The sequence below is a fragment of the Lithobates pipiens genome, unplaced genomic scaffold, assembly GCF_037356315.1.
Source record: "Lithobates pipiens isolate NorthernLeopardFrog02 unplaced genomic scaffold, aLitPip1_a1.2 Scaffold_19, whole genome shotgun sequence".
In the NCBI taxonomy this organism is placed as follows: domain Eukaryota; kingdom Metazoa; phylum Chordata; class Amphibia; order Anura; family Ranidae; genus Lithobates; species Lithobates pipiens.
The window spans coordinates 413,403,983-413,427,490 of record NW_027507764.1 but is presented as its reverse complement, the minus strand read 5'-3'; the positions used below and the strand labels follow the sequence as shown (position 1 = coordinate 413,427,490).

General features: G+C 37.8%; 1 protein-coding gene across 2 annotated transcripts in view; it reads right to left on the bottom strand.

Annotated features, from left to right (window-relative positions):
- Positions 1–10,396: 10,396 nt before the first annotated feature.
- DLGAP1 (DLG associated protein 1) overlaps positions 10,397–23,508 on the bottom strand; it is a 732,246-nt gene continuing 719,134 nt past the window's right edge. For both annotated transcript variants that reach the window (XM_077492513.1, XM_077492515.1), the window contains one exon: positions 10,397–12,330. In XM_077492513.1, coding sequence (XP_077348639.1) covers positions 12,115–12,330 — 216 coding nt within the window. In that variant the 3' untranslated portion in view covers positions 10,397–12,114. The remainder of the gene's footprint in view (positions 12,331–23,508) is intronic.

Here is a 23,508-nt window from a genome sequence, read left to right as displayed (position 1 = left end):
TACCCCCAGTCATGTAAAAATCGCAGTTCGTGTGCAGGTGCAGGAACCGCAGGGAAATTACATGATCGACAGAGCCATGCGATTTGCTGCAATTTTGGGAAGGTGCATGAACCTTTTTTTGCTGAAGTGTAGGTACGGCAGCCCATGGAAATGAATGGGCTGCTTTGCCTGCACAAACATAGCCAGCAAACACACAGAGATGTGAACCTAGGGCAGTGATGGCGAACCTTGGCACTCCAGATGTTTTGGAACTACATTTCCCATGATGCTCATGCAATCTGCAGTGTAGTGGAGCATCATAGGAAATGTAGTTTCAAAACATCTGGGGTGCCAAGGTTCACCGTCACTGACCTAGGGTAACAAGTTGGAAAAAGGTAGGAGACTGAGTTATGTTGCTTAATTGCAGTGGAGAAAAGTAAGTTTGCCAGGTTGGCTTAGTTTTCTGGCAAGGTTGTGTATATCACAGGACTGGATGGACAGAAATATAAACCCTTTGGCCAGTAAGACAGCTCCTACATAAGTATTTCAACTGTGCATACAGCTGTTTGTCTGAAGTTCAGCTTTACAAAAATAAATCAAAACCTGTCAACTACCAAGCATATCCCTATCGCAAGCTGAAGCATCTTATTGATTTAATGTGTAGCACTTGTGATGATTAAAGTCAGCAGCAGAAAAAAGCTTTTGCTCTCCATACATAAGCAGCTGTCTCCCTGCAGAGGTTCAACATGCCCCCTGTTGATGCAGGGAGCATAAGCTTTGCTGATTGCAGAGATATTATTCTGACTCAGCAGGGGGAGTGTCCAAGCTCTGCAAAGAGACCGCTGCTCTCTGTGTGAGAGGTGCAGCAAACATCTGGAATTATAAAAAAGACAACAATAAGACATTTGAAAATACATTTTTTTAAAGCCTTGATTTAAACATATAAATTGGCTAAAACTAGAATTGGACTATAAAGCTTTCCTTTTAGTTATAGAGTGGGAAAAAAATAAATCAGTTTTTTGCTGTGTCCCAGAGACCAACAGGAAGGGCGTAAAATGTTTCCAAATGAGGAGATTTCCTTTCTAAAGCTGGTCATACATTGTACAATTTTCTTCTTCAATTTCCATTAGATTTGCCTTCAACTATGTAGTGCAAGGGCCTGCCTGATTGCATACAAATTGAAAGTGTTTAGGTATGGTTTTGGTAAATTCAAAGAAAAATTGTACAATGTATGCCCGGCCTTAGACCACTAGAATGGGTGTCCCCATTGGACAATGTACTTTCCCCTGCCGATTTGGTGACAAGCCTAACATTTTGGATTTGAGGTTACAGTCTGCCTCAATCAAATGGTTCATGAGGACAAACAGAGAGGATTAATCTATGTAGCAGTGACACAGACAGCAGCATTAACTTGACAGGGTTATATTCCCCCACCAAAAAGGATTTTGCCTATACATACACTTTAAAGTGGAACTCTGGCCATTTTGAATTTGCTAAGCTTAGGATAGTTCTAACCGCTATCAGATTTTTAACTGTCTGTGCTCTGTTGGAGTATTTCCCATCACATGACATAAATCTCTTAACAGTGAGTAGAAAGCCTACTCATGGGCCACCAGAACAGATACCCCCTCTGGAAGATTTCTCTGTACCTTCTTTTCTGGGGACATCTGTAACATTTTGGATTGCCCATCACTTTTCTGTTCTGGTGAACCCTGTCACTAAGACAGCAAGTGATGGGAACTTTCTTAAACGAGCACACAGTAAAAAAAAAAACACTTCTAACCCACTCTATCCAAAATTAAAAAAAGGTGGCTGGAGTGCCAACTTAAAGATAATGGATGTAATTGGCAGGTCATAACCAAACACGGTCCACTAAAAGTCTAGTGTATGAGATGGGCAGTGCTTGTTATGCCGCGTACACACGGGCGGATTGTATGGCGTACTTAGTCCGTCGAAACACATTTCAGCGGACAATCCGCTCGTGTGTGGGCTTCAGCTGACTTTTTCAGCGTGCAGTCCGGAGTACTAAGTATTTCGGTTTTTTCGAAATTCTGTCCGTCGTACTTTGGTTTCAGCGGACAATACGGTCGTCAGTATGCTAGTTCGACGGACTAAGAATGGCGCATCACCCCAGATGATGACCGGTGGGTCGAAACGCGTCGGGAGGACTCCGCTACTGCCATTTTTATCCTGACACGCTTGATTGTACTTTTTGGAAATGTGAGTTTTACCAAAATATTTTTTATTAAAGTTTTTTTAAAGACGTTATTATGCCATGTCGGTTCTGTCTTCTCATCTTTCATGCCTGAATCATTGTTGGATCTATATATGCACATGAGGAATATTGACCACATCTAGCCATCTGTTGGGATCGTATATGCCATGACTGACACACCTAATCCTTGAGACCATTCTTTGGTTGGGATCGCAAGCTTTGATTGACCCCTGAGGCGTATGCCTACTAGGGTCACATAGATCTGGTAAGCCTACACCCTATAAGGTGGTGGGATTGTCACTTGGTGGAACATTGTTCTTTTCGGTCACAATATCACAGGATCCTGGTCACTACTGGCACTCTGCACGATTGTTTTTGGACTATATATTCATTTATGGACTTCATTATTGAGATTATTGTTTATAGACATTCACAGTCACTGTTTTCACAGTTATCTATGGATTTTATCACTGTGTTTATTGTTTACAGATATTCATAGTCACTGTTTTCTCTTTTAGAGATACAACATCCTATTACCCTCTTCTCTTGGTATATATATAGGTCACTGTATATATTTATACAATTTCATATTCTGTGTTTTTATTACAGTGTATCTATATTTTTTTTCCTTTGGGTAATACTATACATATATTTGAGCACATATTATTTTGTAGCACTATAAGAAGTGTGTATAGGCTGAGCGCTTGCACTACATTTTTTATCGATTAAGAATGGCGCATGCCCAGAAAGGATTTACACGGCGGAAGGGTGCTTTGCTGTGTCTTGGACTTCCTATTTCTAGTTCCGTCGTACGTGCTGTACACGTCATCGCGCAAGCTTTCGACGGACTGTTTGTGTATCCGTGTGTGGTCAAGTCCGTTCAGTGGAAAGTACGACGAACTGTCCGTCGGATTGTATGACGGACTAAGTACGCCATACAATCCGCTCGTGTGTACGCGGCATTAGTGGTTACTTTGAACTGTTGATACAGCCTGTCTGTTCTATCTTCAATATTTATAGGTTATTATCCAACAATGGCATACCTGATAGAATCACTGCCTCTTTGATTGCCATCATATGTGCAGTTTGACACCAATGAACTGTCTGGTTTTTTAACACTGTACATGTATAGGGCAGATGAAGAGCATACATTATAATCAGTAGAGTGTCATAAATATATTTGAGTGCAGGAATCACGGATATCTCTGTGTGGGTGTCAAAGGCAAGAACAGCTATAACAAGCAGGAAAAACATCATTAATATGTCAAAAATGTCATATGCACTAGAGGCTCTCATCCTAAAACATATCCAGTCTACTGACAGGTACACCATGCCAGCTCATAATGCATTGTAAGTGACGGGCTCCTGGCACAATCATAGCTATAATAAAACAAATCTTGCAGGACACCTAAGAATAGCCAGTACAGGTAAATCCAAGGTGACTTCAAATATGTTATGTTCTATTTTATTAACTGTTCTCTTTATTACACATATTTGTTTGTATCAGTATTGTGTCTGAATAGAGGGAATAAACTGATTATATCTAAATTAATGAATAACTGTGCACAGTTTACACAACTGTCATCTTTTGAAGTGGAACTAAACCTTAACCTTATCTTTTGCAATCAAGGGAGCTACCATCTTTGATCTGCAGCAGCCATGGTGCTGCACATAAGATCAGTTATGACACCAGCCACTTGATGGATTGATGGCTCGATTAAAAGCACAGTGACAGTTTCACATTCACATCATGTCTTGAATAGAACTGTTTTGGGAAAATTGATGGGTTTAGTTTAGCTTTAAATTTGGTCTATTCTTACTGTGCAGAAACAGCATTTTACTTTGATTTAAAACATTCAGAAAAAAGAAACACTGAATATCGTGTATCAATATAAAATATTGTTTTTTATGACAACCAATTAGAGGCTTTCTATTACTTTTGAGCTTACATTTAGTATATTTCTCTTATCATTTTAAATATTCATCTATACCAGTTGTAACATTCTTAATGACCTATCATTAGCTTAGGAACATATTAACCTTTGGTTTATTTGACCATTTAAAATATAATTAAAGGCAAACTTTTTTTTCCAATTTGGATATATTGGTGAGGGTATAGAACTGCTGTCACTCGCTCTAATTTTTCCAGACACCGTTGTCTCTGGGAAATGTACAACTTGTCATGCAACTTTGGACATCAAAGTTGAATAACAAGTCATTCCACATGGTTTCCAATGAGAACCATTCATACATGCGCAGCTTAAAGTTGCAGCAACTTCAAAGTAGTTTATATACTACTTTGGTCCAAATTTCAGGCAAATTGATGGCCATAGGCTTCAATGTTAATCCTCAAAAGTTGCATGAAAGTCATACCTGAATATTATACAATACAACAGTTGTCCATTATCACTGGTCAAAGCCAAAATCGCATCCAAAGTTGTGTCAAAGTTGCATCAAAGTTGTACCACAGTTGCATCAAAGTTGCACTCCAAAGTTGGCGCAACTCTGGAACCTTACAAGTGTGAATGGAGCCTAAATCCAAAATTTTGAGTTGCCACCAGAACAAAAATAGAGGGGAATCATCTAATGGGGACACTTGTTCCTGTGACAACTGTATAAGAGGGTATTTCCTCTCATTGGAAGGACATCTTCACTTCCTGCTGAGTCTCCAGGATAGAAAATGAAGGAACACCTCTGTAAGGCTGGGTTCACACTACTGTGAATTGGATGCTGATTTCTCTGCATCTTATTCGCATGTGAGGAGATTGTGACCAGCTCTCTATGGAGCTGGTTCACACATTTTCGTGGTGGCTGGGTGCGAATTGCACAGGAGCCCTGTGAATCTTCTGGTCTGTTTCAGGTCAGAATCCAGCCAAAAATTTGGACTGAAATCAGACCTGAAACGGTAAAGAGGGACGCACTGGACCCCTGCTGTAAGCCGACAGTGGTTTAAAACCGTCCCTACTCTATCAATAATGGGAAAAAAACTTTTTTTTTTAAATTATACTTTAAACTTGAAACCCAGAATAACCAGCTAAATTCTTTCAGTATTGTAATACACAACTATTGTGTTTCATATAGATTTGCATTAAAAATTAAGTTCCTAGTGTCATAGGTATACTATTATAACTTGTTATACTATTATAACTCATATCTTTATCTTTGTCAACAGTAATAGCACAACTGTGCCTTTAAATTGAAATCACAAAGAAATCTGCAATGACCATGCGAAGCAGGCTATACACAAGTAGATAATTATTTGTACATTCAATGACTGTACAAATGTTGCTCAAAAGTAATTCAAAACTTCCTTTGCTTTTAGCATTTGATTTTGGAATGAATGTAATTTCCCAAACGAAAACAACATTCACTGTTGGAAAATTTTCCATCCACTTCCTTTAATTTTCTCGTCTGTGTGGGTATACCCAACTTTGGTTTGAACCCACTAATTATTTGAAAAATTAACAAATGTTCTTAAAACAAAAAAATTTGAATGAAATTCTACTAGTGTATAGTTCGCTTAAAGGCTAAGTTAACCTTTTGGGAAAAAGTAATAAATGTGCATATTTTTGCAGGTACAAAAATGTGCTTATAATAATTTTTCCTACAGGAGCCTTCAAAGCATTGTACCCACGCACGATTGTTTAATCACTGGTGCAATGGCACGCTTCTGCAGACCTTTCCTCCAGCTGCCTGCCCATACCTCTGTACGGGATTTCAGTTACACAGCTGTAGGAAAACGGAATGGACTATGAGTGCACTGAACATAATGCTTGTAGTTCATTGGGAACTGCAAGTCCGTCTGCTGTAGTGGAAGATGGGACTTGTAGTTTACTCACTCGCAGATTCCTGTGAATGGATGATGCAGCTGTGTGGGTGGAGCCCCGCACAGACAGATGGGCAGGAGCTGGAACATGTTACATGTTGCACCTTAAATATATCAGCTAAGTCGTTTCAATTTAGAGAGAAACAGTTGTGACTAGATGTTCACTGTCACAGGTCACAGCATTATATCTGGATCCTCAAAGTTGCTGTTCTGCTGCTTTTGTTGGTAGAATAGTGTACTGTGCACTCTCCACATTTGCTTTCAAATTTGCGATCCACCCCCCCCCCCCCTCTACTATAGGTTTATTTGTTCCCATTCACATAGTATACCAAATAAATATAGTAAAAAAATGTTTTTACCTTTGTAGTTGTTTATTTATAGCAGGTTTATATGTAGGACTCTATAGGCAGCTTGCAAACTATTCTTTTCAAATTCAAAGTAAAATTAGAGGGAAAAACTGAGGGACATTTTTTAAAGAAAGTACATTAGCATACAAGGTACCACCTAAGCCTTGAGATGCTCTGTTAGGACAGATACTGTGCAAAACCAGTTTATAATTGATAATGAGAATTGCCAGCACAGTTTAGATAGGAAAAAATAAATCTAAAGACCCCCTCCTTAGTATTACAATGAAGGAGAAAGCTATGCATTTTTTAAGTTATGCTATGTGAATGGGACCATGTAACAATGATAAATTAGGTGTTATCCCAATTTTGGTTTCAAAAGTGGAAATTCACTTGAAAGTTCATCCACTCAGGGTCTGCACTCCTAGAACCAGACTCTTCTATAGTCATTAGTTCCTGGTAAACTCACACAGAGTAGATAAACTGTCTCTTCCAGCCTCTGCATGCCTTGTGTGGCTATGACATATATGCTTGTTAGAGACAAACCAATCAACTGGAGCAGGAGAAGGAGTAGAAAGTGTAAACTTGGCCCTAATAAGAGGTATCACATAATGGACCCCATGTATCTTGCCAGCGCTCCCCCATTACTCTTTCCTTTGCTTCGGCCATGAAGATACCCAGTGATGAAAGGTAGAGCATATGACAGTGCTCGGCTGTAGCATCCAATTGGTCATGTGACAATACTAGGCCTGTGCACTGTCAGATAACTAAGGGAGTAACGTCACTGCTTTCCCTAGAATCCGACAATAGCAGAAACCCAGTAGTGTCAGCTGTGACAGAAGTTGTGGAGGGACACTGGTAAGGTGTTCATCAGGAAGGGGGACCTTCGCCTAGACAATGTCTCTTTAAGACTTACGGTTCTTACAAAAATCCAACCATTGATTTTAATGGGCCTTCTGATCTGCTCATTTTTGACAGCTTCATCCTTAGGGTTACTCTACACAGTTATCAGTGTTTTGCTTTTGAATTGTGGTACATTTATGAAGCATTTTTGAAGCTAAAGTACAGTGTTTGAATTTGGAACCAGATTTAACTTTCTACCTACATTTGGTTTTGTTTTGCTATGGTTTGCATTCCTTTGCTTTTTACATCTATATAGTCCATGTCAGTGTGAAAGTATGGTACATACATCTCAAACACAATCCAAATATCCTTCAAATGCAAGCTATTAGTAAGCACCTTAAAGCATTAGACATGCTTCTGTGTCTGATATGTACAATGACCATACACCTACTGTCTGATTGTACTGTCTCTTTTAGATCTACCAACAACTGCAGGATGCAATGTAAAAGAATTTGGTAGCTCCCCATTTTTTATAAATTTGGTAAAGTTAAAGGAAACTGGATAGAGATTATGCAATTCCATTGTAGCATGTATGGCTGCTTTTAAGTACACTGCACTGGAATTAAGCTTCACAGAACCTTAACTTAAATTTAATGAGGCTTCTATGACTGCATCAAGACCAGACCAATGCTAACCTAGATGATGATTGTCAGATAACAGTCAGATTGGGGAATAATGAAATGAGTATCCCATACCCGTGACCTGTGGAGGTACCCCAGGCTGATTGATCTTTAGAGGAAAATTTGTTGACTATAATGCCAGTCTAGGCTGGTTGTAGCTGTTCCCCTGAGAGAAGGCTGGCCCCTGTCTGCACAGGCATAGACATGCATACTTGGCCAATGTTTATGACTATGGCATGAAACAGGATCTTCCAACCATTGTCTCATGTCTATGGCTAGAAGGGTAGTCAATGTGTATGTCCGTTCTGCTTAGGAGGGGATACAGTATTGGGAACCTCTCAATGGATCATGAAGTAGCGTTTACTAGAAATGACTTTGCTGCTTTTTATACAGTTTTCCCATGTAATACAACATAAGAATGCTATTATAATTAAATAAATATAAAACTGATAAAAAATTGCCATATATCTATTCCCCTCCCAAGTCCTGTTAAATGATTCAAGTAGTTTTTGTCTTTTACATTGTTTACTAAGTTTCCATAACATTTGTATTCTTTGTATATAAATCTAAAAATATTTTATTTCCATCTAATTAGGACTTGATATCTGATTACTATCAGTGCTTTTATTATGTATTTACAGGAAAAGGCCAGGTATACTGCTTACTTACATGATGATTCTATAATAATAAATATCATAACAGGTCGTCTCTCCTAAGTACCTGTTTTTTTGTTCTTGAAAGGTAAAGTGCATCACTATATATATATATATATATATATGTATAATATAATACCCGCCCCCATCTGTTCCCAGGCACCTTGAAAAATATGAACACTAAAAAAACAAATGTCTAAAAAATCAACTGAAAACAGAATAGAATACGGTACATGTAAAGAGATATGCAGGCTTGTTTAAAAGAAATGATGATATGCAAAGTAAACTATATTAAAAAGATTTCAGTTTACTCTAGTGAGATCAATGAAAGATTAATTCTCAGTAGTTGCTAGGAGTTGCTGCTCATTTCCCAATCCTTGCTTGCATAAGTCTGCAAATGCCAGGTTGATATGTCATCAATCCACATAAGACTACATTTACAAACGTAACCCCTATTATATCTCTAATCGTATTTTAGATACAGTTGATCTTCCATTTTCTGAAAGGCCAGGTGTCTCTGGGTCTCCATAATCCTCACTTGCACCATCCTGCCTCTGACAGTAATTAGAGATTGATTTGTAAGGAGAACCTATTCGATATGTAAATAAGGTCCCTTTACATAGGGCTAGTTTTAGATTTCCTAAAGCTGAAAATACATAAGTAAAGTCAGTTGCCCAACACTTTTCTTTGTAGGCTGTGGATGACTAAATCTGTGTGAGATTCCTCCATATACAGTACAGTGGTAGCCAAACTAGACATAAATGCCAATTCAGTATGATTGCTAAGGCCCATATTGACCAGAGGACATACCACAGGACAAAACATATCAATGCAGCAGTAATAGGATTGCATCTTCCATCCTAGCTGTTTGATATACAAACAGATAACTATTGGCCTAAAGAGTTGGAGGCAACCATCTTATAGATAAATTATTAGCAGTGTATGTCAATATTACCCTTTTTTCTCTGGTTTTAGTGCTATTGCTGTCAGCTTGAAAAAGTGCGTCAGCAAAATCTCCCTTACTTCTATCCTGACCAAAAGGAAGCTTAGAAGATAATGGTGAATAGACATGTGCAGACTAGAATATTTCGTTTCGTTTTTTCGTTTTCGTCCGTAAATTTTATTTATTTAGTTACTCCCGAAATTCGTTTTTATTTATTTCGTTTTTCGTGCAAAAATTGCATTCGTCCGAAAATCCACATGAATTACGGTCGAATCTGTCTTGGAAGGCTTATGGTATCTGTCGAATGGATAAAGAAGATTCGATGGAGCTGCTAAACTATATAGCCTATAGGCGGAGCATTCGATTGCCGAAATGTACGATTGCAGTGTCGTATAGTTGCGACGATCCCGTCGAATATTATTATAAACGTGCAACGATCCCGTCGAATATTATTATAAACATGTAACGATCCCGTCGAATATTATTATAAACGTGCAACGATCCCGTCGAATATTATCATTATTTTTTTTTAATTTACTTCCCCCACCCAATTCCAGTATCGTTTCTCTCTGTCGATTCTGTTCTCTCTATGTCGAATATTTACTCTCTGTCGAAGCTTTTCTATATAATAGGACTAATAGAGGTAAACGAAACTTAGGCACATTCGACCACAGGTTCAATAGACATATGGAGTCACGTCGAATCTCCTATTCTATATCGAACGGTCACTTCGAATCTCCTATTCTATATCGAACTGTTGTAACAACGAAAACGAAAAAAAGCATTTATTTATGTCGGATCTTTCGTTTTTCGGAATCTGCACTTTCGTTATCGTTTGTCAAAACGAAAACGAAAATACCTGAAATTCGGACGAAAATGCATTCGGACGAAAACGAATGCACATGTCTAATGGTGAACCACAGCAAGTTTAATGCTTTGATTGCAGGATAAGTATCTCAAATTTAGCTAAATGACTTTAATTTTTCAAATCTTATTGGGCTCAGCTAAAAATAACTGTCACTTTTGTTGAAAAAATAAGGATTCTTAGGCTGGCCATACATGGAGCGAATTTCTTTCCTGCAACCACAGGTTGCAGGAAATAAATTTGCTCAATGTTTCCATCAACACAGAGTGTTGATGCAGGAATTCCTCCTGCAGGGTAATTTTCTTCTCCCGGCAGCAAGAGTGGTTATTGCTAGTGGCTGTAGCAGCCGCTAGTGATAATCGCAGGCAAAACCCATGCCGTATGTACCCATATTGATCGATCGATCAACTTGGTAAACTCAACCTGCCCATATGCGGTTTGAATCTTGATTGACTCCTGCTGAACCGGCCAAGATTGGAATTGTGTATGGCCTACCTTTTTTCTGGTTTGTTAGCTTGAATTAGTGAATTGTGCCTATAGTATTTAGGGGGCATGAGGGGGTTTTGTTATCGTCAAATGGTTTTCTGCTTCCTATATAAGTCATGGAAGTGTCCTAAATTGATGTCAAGCCAACGCCATCAACATATGCCTAAAGCCCATCAACCCAAGCCTTAAACCCATTGGCTGCTGATAATGCAGTTTAGCAATAGCAGAAGTTTAGATATTGATGAGCCCCAATAATGATTAAAAGGATAGGTGAGCTTATAAAACTTAACTCTCTTCCTCTCTTTAAAAATGGGCAAAATTGGACTGAAGTTATTTTTTTAATATTTTTTTCTAGCCATTGATGCTTATTGATTGCTCAATAATTAGGAATTTTGATTGCCATTGATGAATACCTAAATTCAGTCATTTTTTTATTGCATTTCCATTAGGTAATCTTATGCCAAATGTATAACATGAAATCTTTTTTTTTTGCTAGCACAGCAAATGTGTAAAAGTTTGCATAATAACAATTTTCCCTTAAATTTAAGATCACAGTAATAACATATGCATGTTATGTATTTATGTGGCTAGCCATCATAAAGGCAGGTGTGAAAAACCTTTGTGTGCACAGATCAGTTACCTGCCCTCTCTGCCAACATCTTTTACTAGCTTAGCTATTCTCCTCTGTCACCTGTTGCCTTTGGGGATAGGTGCGTCTGCGGCCTACAATAAAGTGCTCCATCTGCTCTACATAGAAAAGAAGTGGGAATTCGAGCCCATGCTTTTTCACATTAAGAATAGGAAGACATCAGAGTCCACAGTACTGTATACCCTACAATTTTCTATTGCTGTACACTAGATTACAGACTACTGTAGCTCTAGACAAAAAGAGTGTGAAATGGGGCACTGCGAGGAGTTCTATACAGAGGATTGTTCTTCTTCTATTTTATCCACATATAAAATAAAAGGAGGTCCTTGTGCAGAGTACACAGCACTGATTAGTGCCCACAGATTGTTATAAAGGTGGGTATGTGGGGAGGACAGGATAATAGCTTCAGAAAACTGTTTGCTTACACAACAATTTAGAAGAATGTATGATAGAAGGGTGGGAATGACAGAAAGAAGAGAAAAAGCAATATAAACAGAAGTATACAAAAAAAATCATATACACATGATTGTGGTTCCAAACCAAACTAGAGGATATATTATATACGTTACTCTGTGTCATAAATATATATATAGGTATATATAATATTCCCCCAGTGTCACTTGTGATGGCTTCATAGCCTGGTTTGAGCCTCTGGGATGTAGATTTCAATACTGTCCGCACTTTCGGTAGCTGAATTCTGCCGGACAGACGCAGCGCGCTTTGCAGACATCAGCCGCTTCCGGGCCTCATGCCGCTGTCTCTCTGTGCTTTCCAGAGATCTGTCCCGGACCAGTGGGGCCTGACCTTTCGATGGCTTCTTTGGCACGGGAGGAGGGGCCCTTCTCTCCTGATTAAAGCAGAAGGTTTATTGTATTATACAGGTTCTCCATACAAGCTGTGAAAGCAGCTTTTCCATCTCTCCCTATGTCCTTGTCTGGTTAGCTAGTTAAAGCAAAATATGCATTAGGATGTGATCATTTAATGTATATGCTATTTTTTAATCATGAGTGTTTGTAAACAATGGGGTAGAGTTACTAGTACAAAACTGCAGATAGGTATAAAGTCAATGGATCCAGTCCTTGCTGGAATAAAGAACGAAAAAAAAAAAAAATACAAAGTAACAACTATTTAGGAATTCCAATTACAGGCATGCAGGCGAGGCAGCCATGTTGTTTTTGGCACGAGTGTCTTCCTAGTGATTGCTATTCTGTTACATTGATGAATTTATGTTCTCATGACAACATTCCCCAATCATTTTATATGTCATTTATTATTGTGCTACAATAAATGAAACTTCCTATGTATTTTTTGTTAACGAAAGTGTCAACAGTCTGTTGGTACAAGTGTGTGTTTTTGGTAAATTTTGGCAAAAAGTACTTCAGAAACGTAAGATATTTTATACCTTTTAGTAAATCGACCCCAATGTTTTTGTTTTACTTGTTGATTGTGTGAACTGGTTGTCGAAATGAAAAGAAACATTAACAGCAAAAACAACTGTAATTAATGCCACATAAAAAATGTATGGTGATCAGCTTAGAGTTTGCACTATCTGAGTGTAATGTTAATAGAAACTTTCTTATAAATGCTTTCATCCTAAACTGTTTTTACTTGGCTGGAGTGGACCAGGGTCATTTTTGGCCTTTTTATCGCCTCTTCTGACCCTGGTAGTCAGTCATTCCCTTCCCAACAGCATGGCTTTGACAGGCCAAGTTCAGTGTTTCAGCAAGAAAAGAGACCGTGTTTTACTTAGAAGGCCGAAAAGTCAGGCTTGTCTTGTCACAGCTGTGCTAGTGGTGGGAAAGAGATGATCTGTAAAGGCACTACCTACTCCATTGAAAATGTGGAAAACCATTTTGGGTGGTGTTCTTAAATGTTTTACCATAGAAATTACAGACATACCCCACTTTTAAGTACACAATGGGGTTTATTTACTAAAGCTGGAAAGTGCAAAATCAGGCTCACTTCTACATAGAAACCAATGAGCTTCTAACCCCAGCTTGTTCAATTAAGCTTTGGTAATAAAACCTGGAAGCTTATGATTTTTTCTATGCAGAAGTGAGCGTGATTTTGCACTTTCCAGCTTTAGTAAATAAACCCCATTGTGTACTTAAAAGTGGGGTATGCCTGTACCACTTGAATATTACATCAATTGTTTAAATTTGTTTCTTTTCTTGCTAAGTGAACCTGATCTGTGTTACTATTTATCTATTAACGTTTTTACATTAATCTTGTGTTGGATATTTGTGTCAACCTGATCTGTGTTACTATTTGTCTATCAAATTTTTTACATTTAACTTTTGTTAGATTTCTCTCCCTTTCCTCTAAACAGGAAGCAAGGCAATCATTCAGAGGTGTAGTAAAGAATAATGGAATGACAACTTTGACAGCTAGATTATCAACATGAAAAACAACAACATACATTTTAAATACATCAATAGATTTTATTGATATTGGATTACTTGGAGCATTGTCATACTTTATTTGCCACAAATCATTGTTACTGATCAATGAATGAAGGTGGAGTGCTTATATATTACAGTACAAATAATTACGGTATATCTAGTATACCTACACTTTAGAGTAAATCAGCGCTTTCACTGTTGAACCTGTACAAAGTATCTTAGTTATTTTTACAATGAGAGACATCCAATTATGTCATACAAACAACTCCTTGTTTCACTGCCAAATTGTGCAAGTAACTACTATAACTTGTAGAACAGTAGGTACTTAAAAAGCATCACCATTGGACGCTGGAGAGTACTAAATATATTACTTTTACATTAGCTAAAATTAATCCCTGTCTACTGTAGGTTAAAGGAAAAAAATGTATTTCCCATAATTAGTATGTAAGAAGAAAAAACCAGGGTTGATTTACTAAAATAGAAGAGGCTGTTCAGTGAAAAAAGATAAACGTTCATGATGTAAAGTGTAAGTTCTCAGTTTAAGGTGAAAGAGAAGAGAAATTAGAAAAAAAATATAGGATTTTTACTTGTATGTAGTTGGATGATTAAAGTGAACACAGCTGTTCAACAGAAATACAGTTTGCAAAGTGGATAGTCTTTTTTTAGTAAATGATATGCAAAATTAACTTATTCATTAGCTAAGTAAGCATTAACTTTGCTTATTTACCATTCTTTACCTCATAGTAAATCAACCTCGATAAACAACTTTTCATGATAACTTTTTTGTCTGTTATATATTCTCATGCCCCGTACACACGATTGGAAATTCCACCAGCAAAAGCCCGATGTGAGCTTTTGGTCGGAAATTCTGACCGTGTGTATGCTCCATCGGACTTTTGCTGGCGGAATTCTCGCCAGCAAAAGATTGAGAGCAGGTTCTCAATTTTTCGGTCGGAAAAAGTTCTGATCGGAAATTCTGATCATCTGTAGCAATTCCGACACGCAAAATTCCTACACATGCTCGGCAACAATTTCACGCATGGTCTGAAGCATTGAATTTTATTTTCTCGGTTCGTCGTAGTGTTGTACATCACCGCGTTCTTGACAGTCGAAAGTTACGAGAACTTTTGTGAGACCGTGTGTATGCAAGCCAAGCTTGAGTAGAATTCCGTCGGAAAAACCATCCAAGATTTTTCCGACGGAAATTCCACTCGTGTGTACAGGGCATAAGACTCTAAAAATGTGGTTCTGTAAAACCCAACCAAATATATTTTACATCGGTTCATTGGAGACCCTGAACATAAATGTACTGGATGTACAGCTCTATACCTGAACATAAGTATTTTGAAGACATTTGGTCACATTTTATGTGTGGTGCCATATTTGGAGCTTCTCCAGGTCCACTGTTTAGAATTTACAATAAGTGGAAAAATTGCTGGATGTGATGGAGGAGACTATTATGGTCTGATGAGAAAACACCTGTGAACACTTGCTTTTGTTGTACTGAAAGTACTGTAGCTTTCATGCCTAATCAAGAGATTTGTCCACAATATAGATCATTTACTTGTGTACAACATAGACCATTTTACTAGTAATGAGGCACTTGTTAATTGTTTCCATGAGACTTTGTATGACACATTATTATGCATAGACATTTACATACCAATAGCATTTTTTTTTAAAAAGCAGTATTTTGCAGTGTACATCAAAGCATTTATATGTTTTGTTTTATTTTATTTTTTATTTTTTAGATGATGTCCTAGATTGTATGACTTGCGATTCATTTACCCTTATAATATTGAGTTGCTTTCATTATAATTGTATAACTTTTTAGCTTCAATACACATCAAAGAGATGGCCCATAGTATAGATTGACCTTCAAAGTGTCTACTTTTGAGGCTTATATAATAAATATGTGTAAATAATGCAAATAAAATGCTTGTGCTGTACCCCTTAGTAGTCTGACGCGTTGACTACTGAAACCTGGTCTAAGATCATCGTCTAGTAGTATGGTAGATAACTACTTGTTTTTGGTTTGCTAATGTTATTAGGTAGTCTATTCAAGGTAGTAGGTCTGTTCACACTTCTCTGGCTTTCATGTGGAATGTAGCACATAGAAAATTCACTAATAAGTATAAAAATGAAAATTAATGCAAAGTTCATGTTTACGTATTAAAAATGTCAGTGCTGCTCTGTGAGCATTGAGTGGCCTGCTTTAGCTGTTCCTGTCACAATGCATCCTTCCGAACTGTATATATATATATATATAGTATATTACAGTGAGGTCACTAATACATTGAAACATGCATATCTAGTCATGCCTGACCAAAGTACAACAGCAGCACACAGATCTGAACAGGTATGTGATTTGGTAACATCTAGAAGATGGCCATGGTGTTTCTGGACTTCCCCTAGTCCTGGAAATGCTGAGGTTTACCTGGTACATAAACTGGGCCAGTGTCTGAACTTAACCTGGTGTTTGCTTGCATATCCTCAAATTTTCAGTTTGAAAGAGACTTCAAGAAGGCTAGTGGCCCTCAAACATACAAGATTATGCATTACAAGTATCAAGAAGTCATTGTTTTTTAATATTTGAAGTATGCTGATCACCTTCTTTTGACGTTCTCTAAATGACAGTAACCATGTACTTTCACTTGGAGTGCCTAGAGTCCAGGAGTTCAGTTACCTCCCATGTCTGCTTTTTGCAATATGCAGAGGCAGAACAAACAGATCATTCTCTACAGCTGGAAATCCTCTGTGCTCCAGTGAACTTTGGGGTCAAGTACCCTCATTTCAATAAATAAAAACCAGGAAACAAGAGCAGTCACTATAGGATGTCATGTTTGGGTTGGTTGAAGCAAGAGAATATATACCGAGTTAAACCAAGGATGGAAATTATGAAAGAAATTAAAAAAAAAAATCTGCATTATGGGTGAAAAGGAGCTGAGTTTATTTTCCACTGAATTGACACTCTCCATCTCAGGGACAGCTGTGATATGTCAGACTTGCTATTATTGTCATAGCCTCAGGTGAGCTTCCTTTTATTTCCCATGAAGATTTAACTGAAGGACAAAGGGTACAATAATTGCCATACCATGAGCCCTCAGTAGATTATCTGTTGGAACATATGGGAAACTTAGAGAATGGTGACACAAGTAGCTTGGCCAAATGAGAAAGGTACAACCTGTCCTCATCTTGCCAGAAGTGAAGGGGAAGGTCTGCTCACTGAAGTCATAGACCAAATTTAAGACTATGTGAGGGATCTAACCCAGGCCTGCTCCAACCAAAGAAAGGAATCAATTTAAGATGATCCTGACTAAATGATCTAGAACTCTCATAATTGTTTCTAATATATATGGCTTGTTATTGAGTTTTGTTGGGCTCCTTTTAAGTAGTATGTGATTTACCTATTAAAATAAGACTATTAGGCGATAGAGGTAGTCATTGTATGGCTTTTCAGGTCAAAGTATTAAATATTTAAACCTAGAAAAAAGTGCTACTATACACTACACATGAAAGGACAAATCACATATTTCTCCTTTTATGTCAACAAAATCTCTTTTATGAAAGACTACGAAAGTCCATGAAAGTCTATTCAATCATCCTCACTATTATTAAACATTAATTAAACTGAGCTCTGTGACTGGTTGGCTACAGTATCCTTAAATAATGAATGCACATATATTGAAAGCAGTTGGAATGTGGCCTTTTTTACATAATTTTTGTAACAACACCATATGAAGCCCTTTTGAAAAAAAAATAAAGAACAAGTAAAGGCACTATACACAAGGGTTTTATATTACTGAACTGAATAACCTACATGATATACATTACTGGAGTGTTGAAGCGTAACTAAGTAAAAATACCACACTCATGATTGAAAATATTTGAAGGAATGGCCATTGTTGATTCCAACAGCAGACAGTAAAGTGTCTGTTTCATGCTCTAATGCATTGCAAGAGAATGAAAGGGAAACACTGACTGGTTGCTACAGGCTACAAGAGCAGTTCTACCCTAAAACATTTTTAACTAGATTTAGCAGGTGATTAGAATTGAATTCTATTGCAGGCTTCCATATTAATTAGGAAGAAAATGTGAACGGGTATGAAGGCTTCTTTTGTAGTAATGAACTATGTAGATTGGTTGAATAATGTGCAACGTCAAATATACTGAAGTTATTGGAGTACACTTACAAACAAATTGTAAATGGTTATGGATATTTAGCTGACTGGAAGATAAAATTAAAGGAGAACTATAGTAAATATACAAGTCACCATTAAACTTGCATAAAGTCATCTCAGGCACTGCTATTATTTTACTGATTCTGAGATACATTACTCATAATATGGATCACGTCCTCATTGCCAAAGTTAATTCTCTAATACATTTTGAGAAGAGAGGAAGTATAATATATGGATGGAATTGCATTGTGGATAGTAGCTAACTGGTGTCCAAAACATGCCCAAGCTGGATGTTGTCAGGAATAGGGATCACTTCCTGCTATAAAACCAGAAACGTATGAATCATTTGTTTTCTTTCAAGTGGCATGTTTAAAAAATTTTTTAAACTTTCGCTCTAGCTCTCTAGCTTTTTACCAGACATATTTACTATTAACTGTTGAGTTTTGTCTGAAGCTCTAAGACTTGTTCATTGGCCTGTGGCTGCTTAGTAATCATCTTGCTTCTTACTAGTAGTCATTAAAAGCTAGAAAAAAGATTTATACTACATGATTACCTTTTTATAGAGCTGCCAATCACCCCTACCAGGGAATTAAAACTGCAACCAAGAACTGAAAAGAATCTTGGCAGAGTTTTCCACTGTCTATGCTATGCAGCAAAATCAGCAAACTCAGTCTACTAATAGGATTTACAGTTTGCATAATGCCAAAATGGAAAAGAAAGCACATATGTCTCTATTATATATGAATATTTCTGATTAACAAGAAATGTATGTGTTTGAATAACAAAGATGATAGACATTTTTGTAGCAGTTTCAAACAGCTTTTGATTAGAAAAGCTGGTTGGACCAAGGCAACCTTAGACCAAAAATGAAAATCTATCTATCTATCTATCTATCTATCTATCTATCTATCTATCTATCTATCTATCTATCTAGATATATATCTTTCTAATATATATATATATAAATATATAAATATATATAATATATATATATATATATATATATATATATATATATATATATATATATACATATCAGGGTGTTGGGTTAAATTAATCCATCATTAAATGCTAGTTGAGTTGAATTTTCTGGAACTGCCCTAAGGTATGGCCAGCATTATGGGCTATGGGAAGTGCAGTTCTAGAGCAAAGATGTAAACTTAAAGTGTGACTCAGCTATAAGTTTTAATTTTGGATGGAATATGAAGTTAGGCTGGCCATAGATGGATAGAATTTCAAACGAAATGTCTTAGGAAAAGTTTTAGGAAAATTTCTAAAAAAGTTCTCTGAATATTTGAATGCCAATCAAACAATTTTGTTTGCTTTTAACATTTGATTTTTTAATAAATTGATTTTACTGAATGAAAGCCATATACACTTTTAGAAATTAATTTGATCAAAAGCTCCATCCTGCGCCTTTAAATCTTGTCGTCCATTAAAAACAAACATCGATTTCACCCACTATTGATTAGCAAAAAGAACAAACTTTCTTGGATCATTCTTTTCTAAAATTGTTTGTTTAAAATTCTACCCATCTATGGCCAACTTTACACTTCTGTCAGGTTTTTATGTGTCCTAGTAAAGTTTCTCCACTTCTTTTCTTGGTGACAGTATTGATTTTGGAACAGCAAGTGAGGGTCATCTTCAACAAGACGCAGACAATAACAAGATAATGGAGGTTCTAACCTTCCCCCACCTTACTCCCTCCCTAAATGTTAGGCCGGCAATAGACGGTGCAAACTTCTTTCTTGCAATTCCTCCATCAACACAGACAGTACTGACAGATTGTTGACAGAGTGCTGAGAGATTGTATTCTAGCGGCAGGGACAGTGATTATTGCTAGCGGCTCCAGCAGGTAAATCTGCTAGGCTGGTTGCACCCAAGTTGATCGATCGATCAACTTGGTACATTCAGTCTGCCCATACACGGTTCAAATCTCAACCGGTTCAGCAGAATTCTGTCTATGGCCGGCCTTAGATTTACTCTTATTTACTGTTCTGTTGACCATATTGTCACTGGGATAGAAGGTGAGATCTCTCAACAAAGACACAAGCAACTTTAAAAACCTAAAGAAAGCATTAGGCCTTCATTCTATACAAAATAAAATAAAAAAATGATGCGCAGAGTTCCTCAGCATAAATAAGTACAATCATAGAATTATACTTATTGTCTTAAACCATAAGAATAACCATGGCATTTTAACAAGGCAATTGAAGCTAATTATATGACAACATTTATCTGTTAGCTACTTTAGGTAATCAAAGCATGTGTACACATTGCTGAGATTGGAGAACTATGACTAACATGCACAATAATAAAGGAATACAATGAGTAAGCTTGAGTAAGTAAGTTTGGCAAACCTAATTTTCATTAATAAGTTTTTAATCTTTAAAAAAGTTTACTAAGTGTAACAAATCAACTTCAATACCTTCTGGTCAACAGAAGCAAAACAACGCCCAAGTAAAGTGACTGCAATGTGATTTTTGCTGTGGCTTTGGTATGAAGCTGTGTGGCCTCTGTGCCAAGACAGCAAAATAAATCATTTTTTTAAATGGGATGCAGAGTTTAAATGTGCCCCACTCCACAGAGGCTTAAAGCATGCTTGTGCTGTTAGGTGAGAAAGCCAATTTCTAATTGGTGCTCTGTGATTCTGAGCATCTATATAAAGTCACAACCTGGTTTAATGTACAATGCTACATGAGGCAAATAAGACACATATAACTGTGATTTATAGCTGGTGTAGTAGGGCTTTAGCATTTCAGTGTCATAGTTTTCCATTACTGCTTTATGATATTCTTTAGAAAATACAGCATTAAAGCTTAAAGGATAAGTTCACCTTTGGTAACATGGTACATGTTACACAGGTATTTAGGGTATAACATGTAACATGCTACCAAGGAGCACCTGCCTACTACCCTCCAATCATTCATTGTGACAGTGGGTAGTGGAACTTCTCCTGCACCCACTGTCATAATTTAAAAATAGAATAAGTGGACAGAGTCCCACACCCCACATGGGCGTGTCATTCGGTCACAATGATCTGTGAATTAATTAACTACAATTACTGTGTTCCACCGAGGCAGGCGGCTTGTAGTTCTCAATGAACTATGAGGGTGCTGATGAGCACTCTTTTAGTTCATTGTTTTTTCTGCTCTCCAGTAACTGTCTACCCGTATGGGAGGTAAAGGCAGACAGCTATACTGAGATTCTGCAGGAGCCTAACATTGCACCTGAAGTCTGCTGACCGCGGGTGCATTTTTTATTTATTTTTCATAAAAGGTTAACTTTAACTCCAGGCAAATAGCTAAATGCACATATGAAATACATATGAGGGAGCTGTTTTATCTGGCAAATTATTAGTATTTCTGTCTATCAAATCCTAAGGTTTCACAGCTCTGCCAGATAACACTAGGTAAACTAGGTGACTGCATGACACAGCGGGAGACACCCACTGTTTTAGTTATCAAAGGTACAGCTGCAGATGGGCATGACACAGCGGGTGACACTCGCTGTTTTAGTTATCACAGGTACAGCTGCAAGTGGGCACAACAAGGCTCAAATGAGCACAGTGAGACTGCAAATGGGTACAGTTAAGCTGCAGGTGGGCACAGTGAGGCTGCAGATTAGCACAGTGAGGCTGCAAATGGGCACAGTGAGGCTGCAAATGAGCACAGTGAGGCTGCAGATGGACACAATGAGGTTGCAAATGGGCACAGTGAGGCTGCAGATGGGCACAGTGAGGCTGCAGATGGGCATTGTTTACCCAGTAGCTTCTGCATTTCCCACCCTAAGCTTATACTCGAGTCAATACATTTCCCCAGTTTTTTGTGGTAAAATTAGGTGCCTCGGCTTATATTCGGGTTAGCCTATACTCGAGTATATACGGTAGATCACCCAGAGGGGAATATTGTTTTCTCAACAAAAATGGAGTTACTCCTTAAGTTTTGGTGAGGTCTCAGCAAAAGGTGTCTCATCCTTATTGGATACCTCAGAAACAGCGAGTGATCTTCTTTATCTACCTCCTCTTTAGGTAGTTCAGCAGCTGTAAGTGTCAAAGACTGACTAAGATAGAGACACTGAAGGGGATCTCCTCCTGACTCGGGGCTTATTTGCAACCCCCTGCAGTCTATAGTCTCCAATAAAAAAAGAGAAAAACAGGATTTAAAGAGGTAAGCTTCTCCCAGTAGAGAGAAGAGGCGCGTCACCTAAAAAAACTGAGGCTTGCTGTAAACAGGGGATTTAGGGGATGCATTTTTTTCACCTGTGCCCTGAAGATATTTAACTCATGGTTAAAGTAAGACCCTGCGTCCTTACTGTATGATTAAGAAATGTTTGTGTTGTCCACTACAACTAGCCATTTTAAAACCTGCAGCAGATAAATCACTTTTGCAGTTGTTTTGGTTACTAAGGGCTTAACAGATGTTTTTCTTTCTGTCCTGATACGAGAAGACCAATGCAAACAGACATTTTAGATAAGCTACTCAAAATCTGATTATATACTACACAATTTTTATGTTAGAATGTAATTATTTTATACTGTTTTGAAGCTTCTGCTATGAAAATAAACTTAGTACATAATCCAAATAATTTATTTTGGAACACTAATATGCAAAGTAATTATATTGGGACCTGAATTAGGCCGGGTTCACACTGGTACGACAAATGCTCCGACATTGGGAGCTTATGTTGCATGATGTGTGAAAATCAATGTTTCCCTATAGGAGCCATCTTAACTGGTCCAACACAAGTCAGTCTGACTTTGAAAATGCTCCCTGCACTACTTTGGTCCAACTTTGATCCTACTTCAGCCTATTGAATATCACTGAAGTCATATCAAAGTCGGATCGTCGCCTTGACTGATCCGACTTTGGCATGCGACTTGTGCTCTGATGATCTTGAAGGGGAACTTCATGCCAAATTTTTATAAAAAAACAGCAGGGGTTTCCCCTCCAAGAGCATACCAGGCCCTTCTGTCTGGTATGGATTCTAAGGGGAACCCCCACCCCGAAAAAACAGCAAAAAACATCCAAAATCATAGTGGACCCTTATCTGAGCACACAGCCTGGAAGGTCAGGAAATGGGGTGGGGACGAGTGAGGATCCCCCCTCCTGAATCATACCAGGCCACATGCCCTCAACATGTAGGGGTGAGTGCTTTGGGGCGGGGGCCCTGCCCCCTCACCCCAAAGCATCTTGTCCCCATGTTGATGAGGACAAGAGCCTCTTCCCAACAACCCTGGCCATTGTTTGTCGTGGTCTGTGGGTGGCTTATCGGAATTTGGAAGCTCCCTTTAACAAGAGGGCCCCCAGATCACGACCCTTCCACCCTATGTGAATGAGTATGGGCTACGTTGTACCCCTACCCAATCATCTAAAAAAAAAAAAAATTCAAAAATAAAAAAGTACATAGGTTTTAAAAGTAATTTATTAAGCAGCTCTTGTG